The 26,782-nt window shown below is 37.2% G+C and overlaps 1 protein-coding gene across 1 annotated transcript in view; it reads left to right on the top strand.

Annotated features, from left to right (window-relative positions):
• Positions 1–215: 215 nt before the first annotated feature.
• MAP9 (microtubule associated protein 9) overlaps positions 216–26,782 on the top strand; it is a 44,878-nt gene continuing 18,311 nt past the window's right edge. Inside the window, exons 1-9 of the mRNA XM_088132724.1 lie at positions 216–384; positions 3,539–3,659; positions 15,542–15,623; positions 16,989–17,564; positions 20,218–20,450; positions 20,735–20,846; positions 23,005–23,285; positions 23,959–24,005; positions 25,835–26,000. Of these exons, the coding sequence (XP_087988850.1) occupies positions 3,585–3,659; positions 15,542–15,623; positions 16,989–17,564; positions 20,218–20,450; positions 20,735–20,846; positions 23,005–23,285; positions 23,959–24,005; positions 25,835–26,000 (1,572 nt within the window). The 5' untranslated portion in view covers positions 216–384; positions 3,539–3,584. The remainder of the gene's footprint in view (positions 385–3,538; positions 3,660–15,541; positions 15,624–16,988; positions 17,565–20,217; positions 20,451–20,734; positions 20,847–23,004; positions 23,286–23,958; positions 24,006–25,834; positions 26,001–26,782) is intronic.

Raw genomic sequence — 26,782 nt, forward strand, 5'->3', positions numbered from 1 at the left:
TAGAGACAGGAAGTCCTCCATTGTTTCTAACCTCCATGCTATTTTAATAAAGCAGAGGCGTGGGGGGCGGGGGAGGCTTTATTTCGTCACAGGTTGACATACTGTATTCCCCCCCCCCTCCCCAGTGCCCAAACCTACCTGTCGATAAAACCCTATGCGGAAACGGAGGCGTGGTTTAGTTGCCACAGCAACTGTGCCATTGGTCTGTGCTGTCAGCAGCCGCGTGCCGGAGGTTGCTAGGTTACCTCTATGGCGGGGAGGCCTACCCGGCCTGAGGCCGCCTTTGCCGTTTCATACACCTGCAGCCGGGGCAGGAGAAAGATCGGAGTGGGTGCTGCTCAGCCCTCTCAACCGAGACGCGAAAGAACCTTCCTGCGACGCGAGGTAAGGGCATGGGATGGAGGCGAAAGTCGGGCGAGGCGGGTACTATCCCCAGCGACTCAGGCGCTGGAAGGGCAGACCTTTGGCAGGGAGGGGAGCTTAGTGGAAAGGTTCGCCGGAGGCCGCTTCCTGTGGGAGCCCTGCCGTGGCTCCTTCTCGGGAAAACGGGGGGGCGGGGGGGGCGATTGCTAGGCAGAGATCGACACGGGATACTTCGACAGCCGACTGGCACAGAGTGGCGATGTTCTGCTTTCTTCCTTGGGAATAAACGCCGTCAGACTCAGTCGTGCTTCTGAATGAAGCATGAGCTGTTTGGCTAGTTAATTACCAACCTGCTAAAGGAGGGTCTAAAGCAGCCTTCCCCAACTTTGTGTCCTCCAGACGTGTTTGATTCCGGTATCCATAATGCTCCACGAGCATAGCCATGTTGGTTGCAAAGTCCGGGAGTTAAACTTACCTGGCGGGCAACAGGGAAGGGATAATGTTGAGGGAGCCGGGTGATATGCTAAGAAAACGTATTGTGAATGTAATGCTAATTACATTCATGAATGTAATGCTAATTACCTTCGTGGGTCTCAGTATTTTTAAGTCTAACTCGGCATGGTGTCTTGTTTGAATGAGGGGGACGTAATGGTAAAAACGGCTCATAATAGATACTTTTTAAAAAAGACTTTCTCTTAAGTTTTCATCAGTTCTTCAGCTGTCCAACTTGTACTGAATGTCCTCTAATGCAGTGGTTCTTAAACTGGGACTAATGGAGCAATTTGTAATTGCTTGTTTGTGAGTCGAGGATCTAATTTGGAACTGCTGCTGTCCAGAGGCTCCTGTAAAACAATAGAATCTGTTTTGTGTGTGTTCGGTGTTTGTCTGTAATGGCATTATTGCAGACCGAGAAAAGAGGTAACTGGGTCAGACAGTTTAAGAACTACTGCTCTAATGGATATGGCCTCTCATTACCTCTTATGGTGGAGTAATTAGAATGTGTTTCATATGGGTGCATGGGACAGAAAAACATTGCTAATAATTTCTATAGATAGCTGGGATGTTTTGCAGGAAAAAAGGAATCATGTCAAAGATTTTTTTAAAAGTTGTTTTAAAATATATTTCTAGCCTATTTATTCTGTCCTATAGATTTTTATTTATTATTAAATATGTAAATATCTCTTCCCATAAACTTTCAATGACCTTTACAATCAAATTTAAAATGTTCATAAAATAATGCAAGTAATTAATGTACCCGAATAACACACTGAATTTGACTCAATAGCTGCTGGGTAGCTAGAACAGTTGCTTCAATACAAGTATAATATGTGCATGGCCAGGTGCCCCACTCAGCAACCTAGCAGTCATTCTACATCATTTTTTGCTTCCAGAGCAGATACAAGGTAGTTCCAAAGTGTATTACAATAATGAGTCCATCAGGTTATCAGCATGTGGACTGTGGAGTACCAGCAATGGGTAGACTATCATTGTTCAGGAAATGGCATAGCCAGTAAGACATCCAAAACTGGAAATAGGCACTTTGGAGCATAGAGCTCTTGTGACAATAATGATTCTAAGCAGCACCCTCAAGCTAGTACTTATTCTTTCTCAGACAGTATATTTCCATTTAGATACATGGACTCCCCAATTTGCATACCTTGAAATCATCTACCGGTAAGGTTGATCTGGGCAGGATTCACCCTGAGTTTTACACTCAGTCCACCCATCACTGTATCTATATGCACAGCATCTCTCAGTTCAAAAATTATGAAGTAGATTTGGCTTGCATCAGCATATTGGTGGCACCTTGTCTCAAAAGTACTGATGACCTCTCCCAGCAGTTTCATCCAGATCCTGTAGTTTTGGGGACAAGATAGCACACTGTGGCACCTCACAGTACAGCTGCTAAAGTGGCACAATGGAGTCACTCATTACTACTCACTGAGACCATCAATGCAAGTAAGAAATCAGTGCATCTAATCTCCAAAACACATGGATTATTCAGAAGGATGCCATGGTCAACAGTGTTGGAAACATCTGAGAGATCCAGTAGGATCAAGAGAGTCCATGCTGAAATGAGTCAAGATAATTAATTCTTCCAAAAATGTCTACATCTGCATGAAAATTCTTTCCAGTACTTTGCCCCCCAAAGAGATATTAGTGATTTGTGATACATGCATATATGCTATTTTCTTATGCATAGTACAGAAAGAAAGAAATAGTAAACTAAAGGTAGGAAATAAGATAAAAAACTGAAATTGAACTAAATCTAGTTTACGCCAGCATCATTCACTATACCTTTCCTTATCTTTTTCTTCTTGTAAGCCATGTCCATGCGCTATTTCTAGTTGTAATTTTCTATATGGTTCTCAGCAGTACAGTCATATTGATTGCTCATTATTATTTTGATCAATGACACATAAAACATTTTAGTAAGATAGAAATAGATTAGGTTTCCACTTTAGTCATACCCTTGATACATGCAGCATTTCCTGCTAACTATAAGGATGCAATACCAACCAGATTTAGCACATTTTGGCCAGTATGGCATAAGCACAGCTAAGTCGTCTTTATCCCAGCTGGTATCTTTAATTGAAAGACTACTTTGCAAGTCAACATTTTGTTACCTGTACCTCACCACGTAAGTACTGACACACACTCAAGAGATGGATTGAGCAGTATCTCTCATAAAAGATAAATCTAGCAATATTTTTCAGGAGTTCTCATTGCTTCTTTTAAGGCTGGCAGCACCATTCCATCACACAAAGAAACATTTGCTACTCCCTAGATTCACCCAGTCATTTCTCCCAACTAGCTTAACTAAGCTAAGATGGGCAAGGATCTGAAGAACATCTTATAAGCTGGGCAGTTACAAGTGTCATGTTGAAAACTTCAGCTTTCCAAAATTGAAGATAATTATGTATAACTGGACAAGACGGTGTGCTAGATGGCACTTCATAAGATGGCATGTCAAAAGTAGTGCAGTGTGGAAATCAGTATCAATTTTATTCTTTGCAAATTTGTCACTGCAAATTGAACCTGCTAAGAAATTAGATTTTAGTACTTAGTGTTTCTAAGGAAACAGCATACCCACCCTTTCTGAGAATATCAGTATAGCCATTTAAATAATTTTTCTCTCTTTTATTAAATTCAAAAAGCATATTTATCTTCACAGGATTACAAGTTGAATATGTAAGATTAATTTCCTCAGATCAAGAAATATGTCTGATGAAGATATTATCAGTACTTTAGCCTACACAAAGAGCCCAAAATTCTCCAAAAGAACCACTTTTCAGGTAAAATAATTTTTACTACTCTGCATCCTGTTATTAGAAATTTGAGTTCTTCAAAGCATTTTAAAGAGGTGCTTCATAAACCATGTTAGCTTGACAGAAGTAGTTCTCACCAATTATAGCAATGCCATTCTTTTGAAGGCTCACATAACTGTCAAAGACAATCCGTCTGTCTGCACACAAACAGTGCAGGTGCTTTAACACTTAAAAGAGAGGTGCTTTATTAGTGTTAACATAGTTTGCAAAGGACCTCTTTAAAATGCTTTGTTCAACCTGATTTGAAATATTAATAGTTTGTTTTTGTCTTGTACATTTTTAAAAAATCTACTTACTTAAAATTTGTACATATTTAATATTCATAACAGCTGGAAAAACTGGACAAAGGAATATATGCAATTCTAATTGAAAAACTGGAATAGAAAATATATGCATGAAGATGTAAAGATCTTTTTAAAAAATAAGGACTTCTCATTGTTTAAGAGTTGAGAAAGACCGCTTTAGATTTACATACATGTATTATGTCTTGCTTTATTCTTTTTGATTAAGGAATCTTACTGATTTTGAAGTATTTGAGAAGGAACCAATAAAAAAACTGATAATAAAACCACTGTAATCTTTAAAAAGAGAGAACAAAAATGGCACTTTATAGTAGCTATGCAAAAACTTGGCCAACTGCTGAAAAAAACAATTCAGGTTTTCCTTAGCAGTGGCATACTAGACAACACCTTAAACTTTTTAAAATACTAATGGTTATATAGAGGTTCATATTGTCTGAAATATGTAAGTGTCAGGATTTGAATTCTCTGAAGCATCATTTGATTGATGATTTGATTATGTGCCATAAAGACATTGTTAACTCATAGCAACCACATATATAGATCTTTCTCCATGACAATCTGTCCCTAATCTGAGGTCTTCTAATGGTGCACTTATCGCCAGTGTAACAGATGATTCCATCTTGCTGCTGGTTTTCCTCTTCTTTTTCCTTCTATCTTTCCCAACATTAGAGTCTTCTCCAGAGAGCTAGGTCTTCGCATAATGGGTCCAAAGTAGGATAATTTGAGCCTGGTTATCTGTGTCTCAAGTTGATTTGTTCGGTGATCCATTGGTTTGTTTTCTTGGCAGTCCACTATATTCTTAGGAGTCTTCTCCAATACCAAACTTCAAAAGCATCAATAATCTTCCTGTCCTGCTTCTCCAAAGTACAATTTCACTTCTATAGTGTGTCACAGGAAATACCATGGCCTGCATAATTCTAATCTTTGTAGGGATAAACATATCACCATGTTTGAATATCTTTTCCAAGGCCTTCATGGCTGCTCTACCAAGTACTAGTCTGCAGCATATTTTTTGACTGCTAGTCTTTACTGCTGATAGTTTATTCTAAAGAGCTATCCACAATTTTGATATCTTCATTGTCAATTCTAAGGCTGGTTATTACACATGTTGTCATTACTTTGGTTGTCTTTATATTTAATTTTAGTCTCATTTTTTTACTGTGCTCCTTAATTTTTATTACTAGACCTTGTAGATCCTTTGCATTTTCATCAGCATGGCCCAGGTTATTGATGTTTCTTCCTCCAATTTTAAACTATGCTCCTCTTCTTCCAATACAGCTTTCCTTAATAATATACAGTATATAGGTTGCATAAATAAAGGAAGAGTATGCAGCTTTGTCACACACTTTTGCCTGTTCTGTCCATAATGGTGCTTTGTGACCAGTATGTAAGTTTCTCATGAGGACAATTGGATATTCTGGGATTTACATGTTTCTAAGCACATTCTACATTTTGACTTGATCGACCCAATCATAGGCCTGTCTATAACCAATGAAGCACATACTGACTTCTTTTTGGTATTCTTTGGCTTTCTCAATTATCCAGCGTGCATCAACAATAATGTCTTGTGTCATTGGGCTTTTCTAAAGCCAGCTTAAACACCTGGTATCTCTTTTTCCATGTTTCCATAATTTGCATTGGATGATTCTAAGCATTATTTTGCTAGCACGTGAATTTCAGGATATTGTATGATAGTTTGCATACTTCATTAAGTCTCCTTTTTCTGGTATTGGAATGTAGATTGACCTCTTACAATATGTTGGCCGCTGTATTGTTCTCCAGATTTGCTGGCATAGCTTGGTTAGAACCTTTACTGATTCATCCTGTTGCTTGCCATATTTCACTGGGTATTGCATCAGTTCCTATAGCCTTCTGAGTTGGTAATAACCAGAATGTTGATCTAACTTCATCTTCTAGTACTAGAGATTCTTGTAAGCAGGGAATATCTTCTGAGGTATCTTGGATGTTGACATCTCTACTGTACAGCATTTCAGTATACTCCTTCCATCTTCGTTTCATCTCCTTTGAATCAGTTACTATCTGTCCATTGGCATCCTTTAGCTTACCAATTCGAGGTTGGAACCTCCTTCTGAGTTCAGAGATCTTTTGAAAGGCTTTCCTTGTTTTTCCATATCTGTTTTCATCTTCAGTGTTTTTACAGATGTTGTTGTAATACTGCTTCTTGTCTCTTCTAACAGCTCTCTGAAACTCCTTGTTAAGTTCTTTTCTGAGATTTTTGTCTTTCTTGGCTTTGGCTTCTCTTTTCACTTGGCAATTTCCATGGTTTATTCTGACATCCAGTTTGTTTTCTTCTGTTTCTTTATTTTTGGCAGTCTTTTTTCACATTCATCCTTAAGAACTTATTTAAAGTTCATTCCACAATTCATCTGGTTCTTTATCAATGAGGTTCAGGACTTCAAAGCAATTCTTGAAAATGGTAGGTATATATTCAAAATCATATTGTGGAAACTGATTGGCTGTCTTCTTCTTTAGCTTAGCTTGGAACTTGCACATGAGCAGTTCATGATCTGTTCCACTGTCAGCATCTGGGCATGCTTTTGATGCTATAATTGGCTCCTTCACCTCCTTTTAACAATAATAAGTCAATGTGATTGCTATATATCCATATCCATATCCAGAGTATGTACGTATGCATATACCTCTGGGGAGGTCAGAGCAGACTACACTATTCAGGTGGTGACAGGGAGAGGGTATTATGATGGGAGTCAGAGGGCAGGCCACTCTGGGGGAAGAAGCCTCCAATGTTTCATACTGGTAGCGTGTTCTGGCCCTCTGGACTCAGACCCAGGCCCTGGACAGCAGACCTCTGTAGACCCTGGCTTTTGGCTGCTGCTTCTTAACGCCAGGTCAGTTAACCACAAGGCTCCCCTTATATGTGAGTTGATCACTGAGGAATGGGCTGACCTGGCATATATCACTGAGACCTGGCTGGGCCCTGAAGTGAGGGGTGCCCCTTTCAGAAATGTGCCCAGCCAGGTTTACAGTTTGGCACCAGCCAAGACCCCAAGGTAGGGGAGGAAGGGTAGCAGTTGTCATCAGAGAATCTCTGTTGGCCTTCAGGGCACTGCTCCGCAAGTGGCTGGTTGTATGACCCTGTTCCTGAAGTTGGGTTCGCGAGCACAGTTGGGATTATTGTTACTGTACCAGCCTCCTTGCTGTGTAGCAACTTCCCTGCCTGAGCTGCTGGAGGCCATTGTGGGGCTAGTAGTGGAGTTCCCCAGACTGATGGTCTTGGGAGACTTCAATCTGCTGTCCCCAGGGTGTGCCTCAGAGGCAGCCTGGCTGCCATGGTAGCTATGGGCCTGTCCCAGATTATCCGTGACCTGGCTTGGAACAGTGGTCTCACAGCGGACTTGGTTTTCTTGTCAGAGCAGTGGCAATATGATCTGAAGGAGGAATTACATCTGTCCCCCTTGTCATGGTCAGATCATATCCTGGTGGCCTTGAGATTCTCCTATGCTACTCCTCTCCACAGGGAGGTAGGACCCATTCAGTCGGTCTACCCTCGGTGACTAATGGACCCAATTGAGCTCCAAAGGGAGCTGGGGGTTATACTCGAGAGTCTGCTGCATGGTCCAGTGGAGGCCTTGGCCGCTACCTGGAATAGGAAAGCTGCTGAGGCCTTGGACAAGAACGCACCCATGTGACCTCTCTTGACCCATTGAACCCACCACCCTCTGTCGTTTATGGAAGAGTTGAGGGTTTTGAAAAGAGTTAAAAGATGTCTAAAGTGCCACTGGAGGAAAACAAGGACCGAACCTGACCAAACACAAGCTAGAGCCGCTATTAAGGCCTACCTTGTGGCGGTAAGAGTGGCGAAATGTCAATATTTCTCCATTTTGATTGCATCTGCAGAATGCTGCCCAGCAGCCCTGTTTAAGATCACCCGATCTCTTTTGGGAAAGGGGGGCTCAATAGCCCATTTACAGGGCCGCACAGAGGAGCCTTCTAGGCATCTGGAGGATAAAATCGCTCGGATCCAGTTCCAGTTGGATACCAAGTATGAGGCATGGTCTATAGAGATGCCCAGGGTACATTCTTACCCTATTATCTGGGAACAGTTTGATCCTGTTGAACCTAAGGAAGTGGACAGGAAGGTCCTCTGGAAGGTCAATGCCACTACCTGTCAACTAGATCCATGTCCCTCCTGGCTGCTTAAAGCTTCCTGGGAAGTGACATATGAGTGGGTCCAGGCAATGGTGAATTCATCCTTGAGAGAGGGGGTGTTTCCAGCTGCCTTTAAAGAAGCGCTGGTGCACCCCCGCCTTAAGAATCCCAACTGGATCCCACCATACTGGACAATTTTCATCCGATCTCCCACCTCCCTTTTTTAGGGAAGGTGGTTGAGAAGGTGGTGGCATTGCAGCTCCAGAGGATCCTGGAGGAAACCGATTATGTGGACCCTTTTCAGTCAGGTTTCAGGCCCGGATATGGGATGGAAACAGCATTGGTTGCACTCATGGATGATCTCTGGCAGGAGCGGGATGGGGATAGTGGATCCATCCTTGCTCTTCTTGACCTCCCAGTGGCTTTCGATACCATCAACCATGGTATCCTTTTGGGTCGATTTCGGGAGTTGGGAGTGGGTGGCACAGTTTTGCACTGGTTCTCTTCCTTCCCCCAAGGTTGATCCCAATCAGTGTTGATTGGGGGCGAGAAGTCCAGCTTGCGGCCCCTCCTTTGTGGGATGCCCCAGGGTTCGGTACTCTCTCTGCTCCTTTTTAACATCTACATGAAACCACTGGGTGAGATCATCCGTCACCATGGGATGAGGTATCATCAATATGCTGAGTTATACATCTCCATCCTGGGTGAGGTGAGTGATGCCGTAACCACCCTTTCATGGTGCCTGGAGGCTGTGGGGGTCTGGATGGGGTGCAACAGGCTTCAGCTGAACCCTGGTAAGACAGAGTGGCTATGGATTGGAGGCCCCTCTGTATCCAAGGATTTATCATCTTTGGTTTTGGATGGGGTTGCACTGCCCCGGACGGACCCAGTGCATACTCTGGGGGTCCTCCTGGACTCACGACTCCTGCTTGAGGAGCAGGTAGCAGTTGTGGCCAGGAGAGCCTTTGCCCACTTTCACGTGGTACGCCATCAGTCACTCATGCCCTGGTCATCTCTCGGCTAGACTATTGCAATGCACTCTATATGGGGCTACCTTTGAAGAGTATCCGGAAGCTACAGCTGGTCCAAAATGTGGCCACGTGGATAATTTTGAGTGCCCCAAGAATGGTGCATATAACACCTTTACTGCACGAACTGCATTGGGTCCCAGTCTGCTTCCGGGTCCAATTCCAAGTGTTGGTTGTCACCTTTAAAGCCCTACATGGCATGGGTCCAGGTTACCTGAGGGATCGTCTTACCCCTGTCACATCAACCCATCCCACCCGGTCAGGCAGAGAGGGCATGTTGTGGGTCCCATCAGCAAGAGAATGTTGACTGGCAGGGCCCAGGAGGAGAGCCTTCTCTGCTGTTGTTCCTGCCTGTTGGAACATTCTCCCCCCAGAGGTGCTTCAGGCCCCTACCCTACCAGCCTTCAAGAAAAAAATGAAGACCTGGCTCTGCCAGCTTGTGTGGGGGGATAACAACTCTACCGAATCCTGGTTGTGGCTAGTGCCTTGATGATGCTGCCTGAGTGATTGCCAATTATTTTGGATCTTTTTGTTTTTTATTATTGTAATTTTAATTGATTTTAATTGTTTTGTAAACCACCCAGAGTCGTTTAACAAGATGGGCGGTGACAAATTCAATAAATAAATAAATAAATAAATAAATAAATAAGAGAGAGAGAGAGAGAGAGAGAGAGAGAGAAGTTCCAAAGTTAAGGACAGATTAGAAGGGAGGTTTCCGGTGAGAAGAGATGGCAACAGGATGGGTGTAATTGCAGCTTGGAGAAAAGGAAAACTGCAGCGCGGATAGCCAGTGATCCTGCGGAGTTGAAAAGATGGGCAGACCACGGAGGCAACACTGACAGAGAGCACTGCCAGCAAAGAAATCTCAGTGGCTCCTGAAGGCAGGCGAGACCATCACTTTCATTTTCATGAAAGAGCTCAGCCAGGGAGCTAGGAGGTAAAATCGGCGGAGACCGTGTTTGTAGCCGGTTGTTTGGGCTTGAGTCGCTGTCTTTCTCATTTCTATTGAAATGCTGCTTCTAAATAATTACAGAGGAAAAAAAAGGAAAGAGACTTTCTAAACAGAAGAGTGAATTGTACACTTCTAAGGGGAAATCACTGTTTCAAGACCAAGCTGGAACAGGACTTATTTAATTAATTATCGCATATCGCCATATTGCTCAGAGAACTTATTAGAGTATGTTAAGCTATTAGGCTGTGTATAGACTATAGATAAGAATAGATATAGAAATATTCTTTGCTGAAATTGTATGGATATATTGTATAAATATAGTAAAATAGAAAAATAGAAAAAATGAACATGAAGAATCAGAATAGGAGGGGGTCAGAAGTGGGAGGAGAAAGAGAGTGGCTGAGAGCCATGTTTGAAGACTTCACAAAAAAAAAACAATTCAAAGTATTACACAGAACTTAACGCAGCTATTAGAAGTTAAAATAGACGGGTTGGAAAAAAGATTAGAACAGAGGCTGGAAAGGATGGAAAGAGGAATGAAAGAAGAAATTCAATGTATAAGAGAAAGAGTTGAGAAATTAGAATTAGATAAAGATAATGAAGCCGATCGATTAACATTATTAGAACTAAAAGAAAAAGAACATTGTCTCAGGATTAGGGGAATACCAGAAAAAAATGAAGCAGAAATACAAGATACAATTGTACAAATGCTTGTAGATTTAATTGGATGAGATGAAGAAAGATTGAAGGAGGATATAGAGAGAATGTTCAGAGTGAACTCAAAATATGCTAGTACTCACAAGAGACCAAGAGATATTATAGTTGAGTTCTCAAGAAAAAAAACAAGGGAAATGATAATACAGACCTCTTATGATAAAAAAATTAACATTGGAGGAGAGGATGTGACGATATTTAAGGAAATTCCCCTGAGAATATTAAGAAAAAGAAAAGATTATACATTCCTCATAGAGATATTAAAAAGAAAAAAAATCCGATATAGATGGGAAACACTAGAGGGAGTTACTGTGACATTTCATCAACACAGATACAAGCTGAATACAGTTCCCAAGGCGGAAGAGTTTCTCAAAAAATATAGAAAAGATATGGAGGAAACAGATAAAACTAAAGATAAAAGAGGTAAAGAAATAGATAAAGAGACGAAGGGGAAATCAGTGTTTACTGAAGAACAAAATACAGCAACAACCTCAAACTCTAAAGAATTTATAGCCCTCCTCTCTAATGAATGAACTAAAATGTTTGTCATGGAACATAAATGGAGTAAATGCGCCAGTTAAAAGGAAAAAAATATTTCATTATCTAAATAAATTAAAGCAGGATATTGTATGTATTCAGGAGACCCATATCAGAAGAACAGATACTAAATATTTGACTAATAAAAGGCTAGGGAATGAATTTATAGTAGCAAATGAAAAAAAAAAATGGAATAGCAATGTATGTAAAGCCTAATTTAAAGCCTAAGTTGGTAACCACTGATGAAAAAGGGAGGTATCTACCAGTAGAAATAGAAATGCAAAATTTTAAAACAATAGTGGTGGGCATATATGCTCTAAATGAGAATCAGAATCAATTTTATAAGACTCTATTAAACCTTTTTATAGATCTTTCATATGATAATTGGATATTAATGGGGGATTGGAATGGGGTTATATCACCGTCTATTGATAGAAAATCTGAACAAAAAATAAAAAATAATCAAGGAAAACTACCCACATCTTTTTTTGACATTATAGACAATTTGACTATTGTAGATGCTTGGAGATATAAAAATGGCAATGTAAAAGACTATACTTTTTATTCTGATAGATATAAATCATTCTCCAGAATAGATATGATTTGGTTAACAACAAATTTAACGAACCAAATTATAAATGCTACAATCCTCCCAAAAACTTTCTCTGACCACAATCCGGTCCAGGTAAATATAAAAATTCCCCCCAAAATATATAGATGGAGGTTAAATGAAAACCTTTTGGAAAAAAAGAGTATGTGGAAAAAAGTAAACAGAAATTAAAAGAATTCTTTGAATGGAATTTAAATAATGAAGTGAATATAGCAATGGTATGGGATGCTAGCAAAGCATATATGCGAGGTTATTATATATGTTTAAATAAACATATCAAAAGAATATCACAACAAAAACGTCAGTTATTATTAGATCAGATTAAGCAAAAAGAAAAAGACCACCAAGCAAAACCGTCGGACGAAGATATAAAATATCAAATAAAAATCTTGCAACAGCAACTTAATATTTTGACAACAAATGAAATCGAAAGAAATTTGAGATATATAAAACAAAGAAATTTTGAGTATGCTAATAAAGCTGCAAGATGGTTAGGCTATAAATTAAGAAAGGATGGGGGGAATATTATTACTAAAATTCGAGATAATGAAGAAGATTTAACTGACAATGAAGGGATTAAAAATGCCTTTTACAAATACTATATGAATTTATATAAAAAACAGGAGGTGCCAATAGAAAAGATAGAAAATTATCTTTCGAAATGTAACTTACAGAAACTATCAAAGGACCAAAAGAGAATAGTAAATAATCTTATCAGAGACTAGGAAATCATACAAGCGATTCAAAAATTGAAAACAGGCCAGGCCCCAGGTCCAGATGGATTTCCAGCAAGTTATTATAAAAAATTTCAAGATCAAATTGTACCACTACCTAAAGACTTATTTAATTCAATTTTGATAGGGAATCAAGATACCTAAATCATGGACAGAGGCCAATATTGTTTTAATTCCAAAAGAAGATCAAGATTCAAAATTATGTAAAAATTATAGACCCATATCCCTTTTGTATAATTACTATAAAATATATACTTCAATCTTAACAGAAAGCCTAAAAATTATATTACAAGAAATAGTTAACCATGATCAAAATGGTTTCCTACCACAGAGGTATATAAAAGATAATATAAGAACAGTTATAGATTTAATAGAATATGCACAAATACATAATGAAAAACAAATTATGCTCCTGTTCTTGGACACTGAAAAAGCATTTGATAATTTAAATTGGAATTTCATGTTCAAGACATTAGAGGCAATGGATTTTGGAGAGATTTTTTTAAATGCAGTGAAAGCAGTTTATACGACACAAAAAGCCAGAATAGTGGTAAATGGAGACATGACACAAGAGTGTCCAATTGAAAAGGGAACAAGACACGGTTGTCCTCTATCTCCTTTACTATTAGAAAAGAAGACCACATACAAGGGGTAAAGATAAAACAAGAAATGTACAAATTAAAAGCCTTTGCTGATGATTTAGTAATTACAATGCAAAATCCACAGGAGTCCCTAGAGCACTTACTAAATACTCTATCAGAATTTGGAGACTTAGCAGGACTTAAAATAAATAATCAAAAAACGAAAATGATAAATTTAAATATGCCACAAAACAGCCAAGAACTGTTGGAACAGAAGACAGGCTTTCAAAATGTAAAAAAAGTAAGATATTTGGGAATAGAAATTTCAAAAACGAATACTGATTTATTTCAAAACAACTATGTAAAGATATGGAATAGGATTAAACAAGATTTAGTAAAATGGGAAAACCTACATTTATCATTATTAGGAAGAATATCCACAATTAAAATGAATATATTGCCAGAACTATTATTTTTATTCCAAACTATCCCAATTTTAATTACAGATAAAACTTTCAAAACCTGGCAAAGAGACCTGTCAGAATGTATTTGGCAGGGGAGGAAATCAAGAATAAAAATTAAATTATTACAAGACAGTAAAGAAAGAGGAGGTTTGGGACTGCCTAATATAAGATTGTATTATGAAGCAAGTGGTTTGCTATGGATAAAAGATTGGGTTACATTAGAAAATTGGAGATTATTAAATTTAGAAGGACATGATTTAAAATTCGGCTGGCACAGATACCTATGGTATAACAAAATTAAAATGAATAAAGCTTTTAATAATCATATTATAAGCAAGTCAATTTTTAGAATTTGGAATAAGTATAAATCTATCCTAACACCAAATATTCCGCTCTGGATATCTCCACAAGAAGCTTTTACAAGACAGGATAATGTAGGAAATTATAAATAGTTGAGATATTCAGAACTATTAAACTGGGAAGGATCGTCATATAGATTAAAAACAAGAGAGGAATTGGAAAAGGAGGGGTACCTGTGCCACTGGTTCACATATTTTCAACTGAAAGAACAATTCAAAATAGATATCAAAAATTATAAATTTACAAAATTTACAAAAGAATTATCATGGTGGGACACTCAAATCAATACAAATAATGATCATATGATAGCCAAAATATATTACATTTTATTACAAGCTAAAAGGAGAGAAGTTCAAAATAAAGATTGTATGAAAAAATGGGAGAAAAATTTTGGCTATAATATTGAGTATGAATTATGGGAAAAAATGTGGACCAAGGGGTTAAAATTTACATTAAATTATAATTTGAAAGAAAATTTTTACAAAATGATGTACCGGTGGTACATAACCCCTGATAAATAAAATGTATAACACAATATTGAATGTATGTTGGAAGTGTAAAAAGGAAATTGGTACTTTATACCATATGTGGTGGACGTGTCCAAAAGTCAAAAAATATTGGGAGTCGATACATAAAAATATTTGCAAAATATTGTCAATGGAAATTATTAAGAAACCTGAACTGCACCTACTCAGATTTATGGACAAATAAATTGAGAAAAAACATGGAAATCTACTACTACACCTGATCACCACGGCTAGAGTTGTCTATACAGCTAAATGGAAAGAGGAAAATGTACCAACCCTAGAGGAATGGTTACTCAAATCTTTGGAAATTGCTCAAATGGCTAAATTGACTGACCATCTAAAAGATAAGGATGTCAATGACTTTATAACAAATTGGAAACCCTTTTTTGGCTATACGGAAACGATATACTCCATACAGATGAACATTTAAAGTAATAAGTAAGAACTGTGAATAAAATAGAAACAGAGACAAGATGAAGGAATCAAGAAAAGAAGAAGACATGTAAATAGTTAAAACTCACTGTTTAGTTAGAAGGAAACCCTGTTTTTAAAAAAATTTGTGTTTCTTTTTTCTTTTTTTCCTCTTTCTTCTCTCTCTCTCTCTCTCTCTCTCTCTTTTTTTTTTGTGGTTGTGTGGTGTTGATCTTTGGGGGGGGTTCTTTCTTTTTCCTTTTTCTATCTGTATTTGCTCTTCTCATTTTATGTTTGTTAGGTATTTGTGTTAAATTTTATAAGCCAATAAAGATTTATTTAAAAAAAAGGACAGATTAGAAGGCATAATAATTAGCTGGGTTAATTATTTTAAAAGCAGTGCTTGAATTGTGTCTTACATTTGAAACATTAAGTCTGAAAAATAGTTGAGTAATATTTTTATTCACATGATAATATGCTTTATGTATAAATATATTATAGGAAGAGCTACAAGAAGCCCTTCTTGCTCGTGCAGTAAAGCAGCAGACTGAAGAATATTCAGAAGACTTTGAAAGTGATGAAGGTACATTGAGGAAGACTTAACTGTTACACTATTTGGATTTCATTTCTAATATGTTTTTAAATATATTTTTAATAAACACAGTTGGTGTTGATTGGGGGTGAGAGGTCCTGCTCTCAGCCTCTAAATTGTGGGGTGCTGCAGAGTTCTGTACTCTTTCCGCTTCTGTTTAACATCTACAGTACATGTTAAACTGCTGAGTGAGGTCATCCGTAGCCATGGGGTGAACTATATAGTGAAGTAAGTGAGGCTCCCAATGTCCTGCCTCGGTGTCTGGAGGCTGTAGGGGTTTGGATTGGGAACAACAGGCTTTAGCATAACCCTGGCAAGGCTGAGTGGCTTTGGGTTTGGGAGTCACCTGGATTTAAGAATTTACCATTTTTGGTTCTAGATGGGGTTGCATTCCCCCAGACAGACCCAGTGCCAGTCTGGGGGTCCTTCTGGACTCACAACTCCTGCTTGAAGAGCAGGTGGCAGTCGTGGCTAGGAGGGCCTTTGCACAGCTTTGAGTTATGCACAAGTTGTGCCCATTCCTGGATCAGGAGGCTCTATACCCTGGTCACCTCCTATATGGATTACTGTAATGCGCTCTACGTGGGGCTGTCCCTGAAGAGTATTCAAAAGCTTCAGTTCATGCAAAATGCAGCAGTGAGGCAGTTATGTGTGTACCTAGATCTGTGCACATTACACCTCTGCTCTGTGAGCTGCATTGGTTACCAGTTTGCTTCCAGGTCCAATTCAAGGTGCTGGTGATAACCTATAAAACCCTACATGGCATCTGGGTTATTTGAGAGACCACCTCTCCCCTGTGACATCTACCTGTCCCATCACGTCCAGCAGAAGAGGCTTGTTGCGGGTTCCGTCCACTAGACAGTGTCATCTGACAGACCCAGGAGCAGGGCCTTTTCTGCTGCTTCACCCGTCCTATGGAACAGCATTCTCCCCAAGGTCAGGTTGGCCCTGACCTTGATGGCCTTCCAGAAGGACCTGAAGACCTGGCTTTGCCATCTGGCCTGGGGATCAGACAGTGGTGGAGAACCCATAAAATGACTGCATTATTCTTGAATGACTCTGCTCTCCCAGCTGTACTGTATGGTTTTTAATTGTTTTAATTGTTTTTAACATTTGTATTGTTTGTATGGTTGCTTTATTTTTTGGTTTTTTGGTATTGTTTATGTTTTAATTGTAAGCCACCCAGAATCATGAATATGAGATGGGCAGCTATATAAATTGAATAAATAAATATGGTATCATTAATACTCCTCTTTTTATACTGAACTGTAATGAGATTTACAATGTATGTTAATTGATTCACAGATAAAATTATGCTTTGAATTGCAACATGTCATATTTTGAAAATATTTCCAGACACAGAAGAGGAATTTCCTGAATCTGTGGAAAACACCCCTCCTAAATCAGCGGTCTTTACAGTATCCACATCCAAGTTTAATATTTGCAACAGGAACACTTTAAAAAGTGAAAGTGCAGATGACTTGTCTTCATCAGAGGATGATGAGGGATCTCAGTACGCGTCCATTATGGAGAGAGAGGTTTTGAGTGAAGAGAGGCAAGCTTTCCCCTTTTCACTAACTGAACATTCTGGATCATGTGAAAGGAGTGCAGAAAAACAATCCATTCCATTTGAAATATCTTTGTCAGATCACTATTCTTTTGAAAAACAAACTGCTGATAACTTGGCTTTCACAACGTATGAAGAAATACCTCCAGAAACAACCATGTCAGAAAATAAACATCTGATCAAAGACATCCAAGATGATACAGTTATTGAAGAAAGGTCTGATTGTGAAAAAGAGTGCAATCATATAGAGGAGACAACTAGGATTGAGTTGTCGTTAGAGAAAAAGGATATGATTCAGTGTAATGTGGAAAGCAAGCCAGTGCCAAAGCCAAGGGAGTTCAAGACTAAGGCTGCATCAGCATCAGGTAAAGCAAATGTACTTTAATTTTTGTGTAATTTCCAGATTGCTAAAATTATTTTAAAGCAAAATAGTTGGATAAACTTTTTTTTTTCTATTTAATGGAAGCTTTAAAATCTTGAATGTGTGTATTTGACAGGGGGAAAATCATTGTTTTTCTGTCTGACAAAAGTAAGCTATATTTTATTCATTTACAAATTAAAGCATTGCCATTTGCCATGTGATATAATGTGGGATTGCACATAAGGCACCAGCATATTTAGTGTTTGCGTGCCAGGCACTGCTTTTTGAATTCACCATTCTGCTATTGTGAACAAGTGTAACTGAATCCTAGTGTAGATACTACAAAGTATCACTCTGTTTTACAAAACAAAGAATGGGAGCTACCATTTCAAATCAAAATTTGAATGCAAGAAAAAGACCAGCAATACAGTACAATTAATATAAAAAGGGATAATTTTTTAAAAAGTGAGAAAAACCTGAAACAGCTAACAGCTGACAATGAATAATATGAGGGAGGAACCAGACGGCTTAAATTTTGCAACCTTCTTAGAGGTTTCTGAAGAGTGGTCACCCAGGAAAAGTGTAGTGGCTATATGTGAGTCAGATTCTACCTCCACATCTCAACAAAAGCAAGTTCACCTTTCATGTGAGAGACTTATATATCTACCAGTTGTTTCCCTAATAGATAGCACCCCAATTCAGGCCAAAGTAAATAGTCTCCTATGAAAAGCAGATAAGACATTAAAGAAATTTCTAAGAACAGTCCAGGGAGGAGGAGCAACTGTACTATAAAAGGGATGGGAAACATTGTGGCTCAGTCATTTTGGATACTTAAATCCCAAATTCTCTGTTTCAATTCAGCTAGAGTTTTATCTATTTTTTTTAATGCTTGGCCATTTACATTTCTTTTTTTATTATATTGTTATATATCTTGATGTATTGTATTGTTTCAGTACAGTGATGTTTATGTAATATGAAAGATTATTGATATTCTATTATTTAGATAGCTTAGAGTATTGAAAATAGAGAAGAGAAAAAAAAGCATTCTATCAATATTAATTACAATTTAGGATGTCAATATTACAAGGATAAAACTATTTGGCTTTTTCATCCAAAATTGAGTATAACATTGAAAAAAGAACTGCTGCAACTCACATCAAGTATTTGTTGCATGGTAAAGGTTTCAATCTTAAGTTGATTACTTAATATTAAAGTCTCCATTGTTTTGTTACAATGTGTGTGTGTGTGTGTGTGTGTGTACATATGCATGCATGCATGCATGCATGCATGCATGCATACTTACATATATATATATATATATATATATATATATATATATAATTACATGTTAATGAAGGGAAGAAATAGATAAACAAAGCAAATGTCACAAGAATTAAAATTCCAAAAGATATGAAAAAAGAAAAAGAAAATAAAAAAAACTATTGGGTTTCTGACTTCCCCCTTTTTATACATCTGCTAATTTTTAATATTTGTAGATGTTTAGGCCCCTTTAGAAGCCAGACGGTAAGAGATTATATTTGCTACGCTGGGTGATGTGTTGTATGTATGAGAACCATTCTTGTTCAAATTTAGTTAAACTTCTATTGTGTATATATAGCATTAATTTTGCATTGCTATGTATTCTCCAAGTTTAAGTTCCCAATCAGATATTGTTGGAATTGTGTCTTTCTTCCAATGTTGAGCAAAATTTATTCCCACTGCTGTAAGCATATATATCATTAAATTATTATGTTTCTTTTAAGGTTATACCTAGTAAGAAAAGTTGTGGTTTCATTTTAAATTTAAATTTTAAGATTTTCTGCCTTATACTACAGTATGTATGCCTTTCCAGTACTTTTGAGGTTTTTTACATGTCAGGCAGACTTTTATCAAGCCCCAAAGCAGGTAGTACTGACAAGGTAACGCCACAGTATCCCAAATCATCATTAATTTGTCTTCTTAGGGTGGAAGAGAACCTATCTAGCGAGGTGAGATGGACTAAGGAAGTTCCCCAATAGCCTTGCTTAAGTCTGAATGGTTGTGCCACGATGTGGTAGCATTATTAGCCTGTATAGATAGCAGTATATTAGTACCTAATTTTTAGGGATCTTTAGGGAGACAAAAATAATTATTTATGGCTGTGAAGAGGGGAGCAAGCACACATGCCCACCAGGTAGTGTTTAATTTTGTTAAACTAGTTCTGGGATTACCAGAAGGGTGACCAGGATCCAGGGAGCTCACTTAAGCATGCTCATAGTTTTGTCATGTAGGATTGTAGAATTGTTTTTTCTTTTGTGTGGCTGCTGAAGTTTTACCCAATATTTCAGGAACAATGGGGAACATTACAATGAGGAACAGATGGTTTATCTGAATTGCAGACTAACGTGCTATTGTAGACATTACTTCTAAAATTCTTGTTAATGAGTTTCAAACGAGGCCTGTCTGCTGATAGAAAGCAGTGAATTTTAGAAACAAACACAAGCTCATATCTATCAGAAAGTCCCAGAATATAACATCCTTTTGGATACATATTGGCAGATATTTGAAACTATATTTGACTATAGCTGACTTGAATACAGCATTTGTGGAGTTTAAATTTAGCCTAAATGAACATTTTTAAGACTAGGTAATAATTATATTCTTTATATTTTTCTCAGCTGAAAATATAAGTATCCCTGCATTATATGATTTTTCGAAGCCATCTCCTCAACCTAGAAGTATTTTGAGAAAAAGTAGCCATGTGGAAGACTATGAAGGAACCAAAGCAGAGGATAGAATACCTTATCACCATCGACTGTTTTCATTATCTGCACCATCTTCTGAAACAAGGTTAAATGATCAACTGATGAAATCTGAAAAAAGAGCACTTTCTGAAAGTCCTGGCGCTGAGGTTAGCAGAGTATTATATACGGTGCAAAATAGCCAAAGCAAAGCTACTGTAAGTAGGGTGTCTATAGAATTTCATCTGATCGAGATTTTAAGCTAACTGTCCAGTTTAATGATAACTATATTTCATGTAATTATTATTGACTTTGTTCTTTGCATTTCATTCCTCTTTTTCTTTCGCTCATTTGGTGTGCATATATGAGTGTGTGTCTATGTGGGTTGCATTTGTGTATATAATAACTTGTTTCAACTTTAAGGTGACCCAAGACTCTTTATTTTACATTCTAGGGCCCCTTGATTGCAAACTCCTCATCCTCATTCCCTATCCATTTTTCATCAGCAAATGAGAAAACTGGAGATTCTAATTTGGCAATATCTGGAGATGAATCCTCTTCAAAAGGTAAAGTATATGAAAATATAATACTTTTAAAATATTTATAATTGATAATAAAATTTATTTATTTATTTATTTATAAATAGATTCATATGGCTGCCCATCTTATAGCACAACTCTGGGTGGTTCACAACAACAGTAAAACCACAAACACAATAAAAACCATAAAAAAACAAAAACCCAGCACCTCAGTCATCCTCCTGGGATGCCCCAACAAACATCTTCTAATACCACTAATGTCTAAATCACTATTAAGAATCCAATGCAATTTTCCTTGAAATAATTTCTGACCATTAATTAATTATGGAACTTACATAAAAAGCATAAAAAAGAAACAAAAAGTATAAGAGCTTAATTCTCTAGTCTCCTTTTGAAAAATTTAGATTAATTAATTAATTAGTTAATTAATCTAAATTTTTCAAAAGGAGACTAGAGAATTAAGCTCTTATACTTTTTGTTTCTTTTTTTATGCTTTTTATGTAAGTTCCATAATATAAACAGATCAAAATTTTATGTGTTTTTATTGTTTGTTTCATTTATATCCCACTTTGTATTCTTTTCTCTAGGTCTGAAATTAGATTTGTGCTAGAAAAAGCCTGTGTTGCTGCTGATATACTGTACATCATTAAGCCAGTTTACATGGTTTAAACATAAATCATGATTTTGTGGCTATCATTTGCCTCACAATTTGTCTCTTTGTGTTTTACATTGGTGAAGCCCAAGTACTAGGCTGCCGTAACAGAAGTGGTTATTCACTTGCTGATTGAAAGGTTATGAATAGATCTAAGGTTTTAGCTCTGTGATTTTAGGGGCAAAGGGCTGAATTTTGCTATGAGAATTGGCATGGTTGAGTGCAAAATGCTGCTGACTGTATTTCTAAATGTTCCAATTATTTTATAATTCTCTCACAATTATCTGCCATTATATATTCATATTTTGGTTGCTTATTAAGGAAAATATTTTTCAATATAACTGTAAATGATTTTTAACAAATTTCAAATTGGTTAAGGTTTAAGACCACTTTCAATCCATCTGAGCATCAGCATATTGTCAATCCAGTATAAACATTGTGGAAATCCTCTGCCCATGGTCTGTGGTTCTCTTCTTGCCTGATGCGTGCCTGCCTTTCTTCCTTCCTGGATTGGAATGATATTCATGTCCAGCGTCCAGCGCTAGAACATGATGGAAGACAATTCTTGACAAATTGTTTCTATCTGCTCCACATTATATTGTCTCTTCCATGAAATTATTTTTTTCTTGTTGTGTTCAATCTATGTATCAGATATATACTAAGTATCTCTAAACGTAAGTGAAGTAAAATCCACAAACACTAAAATTATAAATACATTTGCCCCAGCTTCCCTAAGTGATGAACATTTTCAGGGTTGCGGTTCTTAAATGCTTGCCATATTATAATATTTTAGTTGATTTACAGTATAATGTACTCTTTTGAGTATAAGAAAAGGAGTTTAAGACTAACTTTTCCAGATTTATCAGAGAAATGCAGCCTGCACAGGGTAGTTACTTATCATTTCTGTATTTGACCCCTTTGTTCCCCTTTCCCTGCATGGAGATTGTGGTTACATCATCCTTACCAGGAATGAAGTTATGGCCCTACTTCCTATCAAGAACAATTCTATTGGCCATGTACCATGAGGCTGTTCTTTTACACTTACTTCCAGTGGAGTTGCATTGCATGTTTATCAGTGGCAAAATTATATCTGGATATTTTCTTAAGGCAAATAGTCTCTGAAATCAGTTTATATACTGCTAACCATTTCAGCATGGTTTCTGCATAATCACATCATATGCACAATATTCAGCATCTGAAGGAGAAGGGGATTCTCATAGAGCTCAACAGAATTTAGCTCACACATATAGACACTTTGTGCATGCAAGAAGTCCAGCAGGATATTTTAAGAAAAGGAAGAATGCAGGTATCTGCCTCCCTTAATCCCACCCACTTTGTCTCTTCACTCAGTCAAATATATTTTCCCACTTCATGGTGTACATTGATATATATGTACTGAGGAGTGAGTGTGATTTATATTTGCTGCATCTACCATTCTAAGATAAATGTATATAGCTCCAGATATATTCCTCTGAATTCTTTTGTTATCATCTTTGTTTAATTAGTAATCCTAACTTTTCTTTTTAAAAATAGATGATGAACATAAAGGAGTTGACAATTGCCATGATCTCAGATTGCTGGAGAACGACAGAAAATCTCCTTCAGTCATAGAACTAATGATGACCACAGTTTATGAGAATTCTAAGAAGCAATACAAGTCAAATGAAGACTATCCAGAACGAAAGGTGCAGATGTTAAAACCCAGTGTCATTGAAGATGAATCTGTTGAGACACCAAAAGATGATAAATCAGAACAGAAAGTAGTATTAAGTACTTCAAAATCCATAATGGATAATTCAAAGGATTCTGCAAAGGTAAGATTTATGGGCCATTGTCATATATTAGTGGCAGGAATCAAACTGATATGACTGCTGATATAACTTGACACAACTGCTGGGTGAAGTGGCATAATGTTGAAATGCTCATGCGTGGTACATGCATGCATAAATATGTTTAGTTACACATAGCTATTACAAGTTTAAAACTTGGATCTATGTTCTGCTGTTAAGTGACAAAGGCCAGTATTTGTATTTGTTTCAAATGGAATGATATTTTCTTTCCTCTCATTCAAAATAAGTATTTGAAAGAACCAGATTAAGAGTGAAGTATTGGGTAATAGCATAGCAGGCATAGGTTGTATTCAAAAATCTGACTGTTCATGTTGAGCGCATTACTCTTTTTCTAGAAGAAAGTGGTGGTTTCCTCTCTCACTCATCCATAATGCCTATAATCCTGCTTTACAGCTATTCTGGAAAGTACCCCAATCTTCTAGTGCTATTTGAAAAGGGGAAAGAAAATGACATCGTGCAAGGCTCCTTGGAATGTGCTATACTTGGTGTATATTCTGTAAAGGCAATTGTATATCATGACTTTTCTATCCTTTTTCAGGCCTTTAATTTCACACACCAACATCACAAAATAGGTACTACATGGGTAGTTTGGGTCTTTACTAGGTTGTACAACCAATTTTCTTTTTGGTTATATTAGGAAGAATATGAAGAAGTAGAGGCAGCTCCACAAAAAGCTAAAACCAGGTAGGAAATTTAATCTTCCCAAAAGAGCTATATAGAAATATGAATAATTATATCTTGCTGGGTTGGGAAACTTCATTAATTATATTCGACATAGTTAACAATAACTTGACATGACTGCTGTACAAAGTGGCATAATGTTAAAATGTTCACAATTTATATCCTGATATATAAATTACAGACAATATAATTTAATATATGGAACCAGATTTGTGAGTCAGGTGACAAGGCAGTACTGATTTTCCAAAGCAACATTCTGAAATATAAGTTGCATGTATTTCCTTAAATCATTGCTCATGTTGAACAGAACTATTTTAATGTTTTTATTTTAGAAACAGGTCGAATAATTTGATGAAAAGGACAATCCAAGCAAAGTAAAACTAAGGGGTTTAAAAGAAGAACTACATGACACATACACAGAAGGAAAATACTAGTTTTGCCATGATGCTGCTAATACCTTGTTACCAGTTTTCTTTTACATTCTAGTTTTATCTTTTTCTTTCTTTCTTTTTAGGCTTTTTTCTTTCTATCTTTATTCATATTATATTTCTACTCTTACTGTATTTTAGTCCTTTTAATTTTTTTTTTTTTACTTGCTGGTCATTGACCATATTTGCTATTAAATTAAATTAAAGGTTATTACCTTTAAAATCCTTCATAGCACAAGACTAGGTTATCTGAGGAGCCATCTCGCCCCCATTATATCAGCCTGCCCCACTCGGTCTGGCAGAAGGGGCATGTTGCAGACCCCACCAGTCAAGGAATTTTGACTGGTGGGGTCTAGGAAGAGGGCCTTTTCTGCTGTGGCCCCCGCTCTGTTGAACAACTTACCACCTGAGTGCAGCGCACCCTCACTTTCATGGCCTTCAGGAAGAATGTGAAATCTTGGCTATGTCAGATGGCCTGGGGGCCTGATGGGGGCTCGCATCATTGGAATTGGCTTGTGGGGTAATTGATTCTGCTCCCCCATCATCTTGAATTTTATAGTCTTCTTTTTATCTAGTATGATCTTTTTTTAGCTAATTTAATGTGGATATTTATAATTTTTACTGTTTTTGATGTTTGATTTTAATCGTGAGTGCCCAGAGTCACCCTTTGGGGGAGATGGGCAGCATATAAATTTAATAAATAAATAAACAAACAAACAAACTACATGCATATTTATCAGATCTTAGGAAGAAATTATGGGAGTATTAATCTAACCCCAGATAAAGATTTGTTAGATAAAAAAAAAAAAGACAGTTGCCGCCACTTATATAGGCTAAAAGTTCTAATGACAGTCTCCAGTTTACAGATATATAGTAGTTTTTCAAATAATGTGGAGACTTTGGATTCTGCATTTCTTCTTTCACAGAAATTCTTAAGCAAGTTTCTATCTTAATATAGCCTCTTCTCAGCTCCTCCTATCCATCATGTAGCTTCATCCCCTTAGCTTCATTCTTCTATTGCAGAAAGAGCGGCAGCCTTTAGGAAGGTAGTTGGGTAGTAGAAAATTCATCCATTTCCTTCTAGCAGTCCTGCTGCAGATCTTTGTTAACAGCAGTCTTGTTTGAACTGCATCTGATTAATTGGGTGGCAGAATGAGCAGGGCTTTTGAGGCTTCTGGGAGCTTCAGTAAGCGGACAAGAAATATTTGCAGGCCACTGCTTGCCTACTGGGTTCTGTAGAATATATTAGACTGGATATAATAATTTTGTTTCTTGAATTGTGCTTTCAGTCAAATAGATGTACTTTTGAGACTATAATAAATCTAAGAATGCATATATTTTTTTAGAATACCCCTCTGTTTATTTAACTGATTAATAATTTAGTATGATACTTTTATTCTATAGATCTTTAAGCGCTACATATTTGAAGAAAACAGGAAAATACTCTCCCGCCCCAGCAAGTACATCTGCTCAATATTTAGGGACATTAAAAGTCTTGGACAACAAGCATCTACAAAAATACAGTGCTGAGCTAGATAAAGCTGATAGTTTACGAGCAGCTGTTTACCAGGTATATGTTTAGCACGTTTAATGTTACGAGAAAATCTGTCACATTAACAGTTTCCAGATTTTGATAGAGTGCCAGTATCTAAGTGTCTCATATCTGTAAGATGATTTTTGGATAGATTGGTGGCCATATACATTGGATTAATGAATGAATGAAAAAATAAATAAATACATAAATAAATAAATAAATAAAATATAGCAATCTTACTTACGCTATGATTGGATCTTCCATAGATCTCATTTTATTTAAATAGTGGTAAGTTAATCTAATTTGTCCATTTAATGTTAAGTGATTGGCTTGTATTAGACCACATCCAAATCCCAAATACAGTGCAGGAGATTAGTTAGGTTAGATTAAAGAAAATCCTAAACGCTCTGAACCCAGTGAGGGCTCCACGTTTCAATTATTTCCCTTGAGGAGGACTTAGATTTAGTACAGATTCTAAGCCTAGCCTAATGTCAGCTCCCATTAGAAGTTCCCATTCCATGGATGAACCACCTATTTTGATCCTCCAGGGAGACTCCTCTCCAGGTTTATCTGCTGCCACCACTCTATGGGCAGAAAAGGCAAGTCTGGCCTTTAATAAGGTTTTAAAAAGACAGTTTTCCAGTTGGTTTGTAGAAATATCTAGGTGCATTTTTTTTTTAAAAAAAATTCAGTTTTAAATAGCAGTTAATCAATTTTATTGCTTTTAATAAGCTTGAGCTTATATACCACCCAAATGGTATATCAAGAAATCAATGTTGAGGCTTTAGGATATGCCATAATTGTCATAAGGTGACACA

Source organism: Python bivittatus, unplaced genomic scaffold (genome assembly GCF_059951505.1).
Source record: "Python bivittatus isolate LINGU-HERP-01145 unplaced genomic scaffold, Pbiv_v1 ctg000070_np1212, whole genome shotgun sequence".
Lineage (NCBI taxonomy): Eukaryota > Metazoa > Chordata > Lepidosauria > Squamata > Pythonidae > Python > Python bivittatus.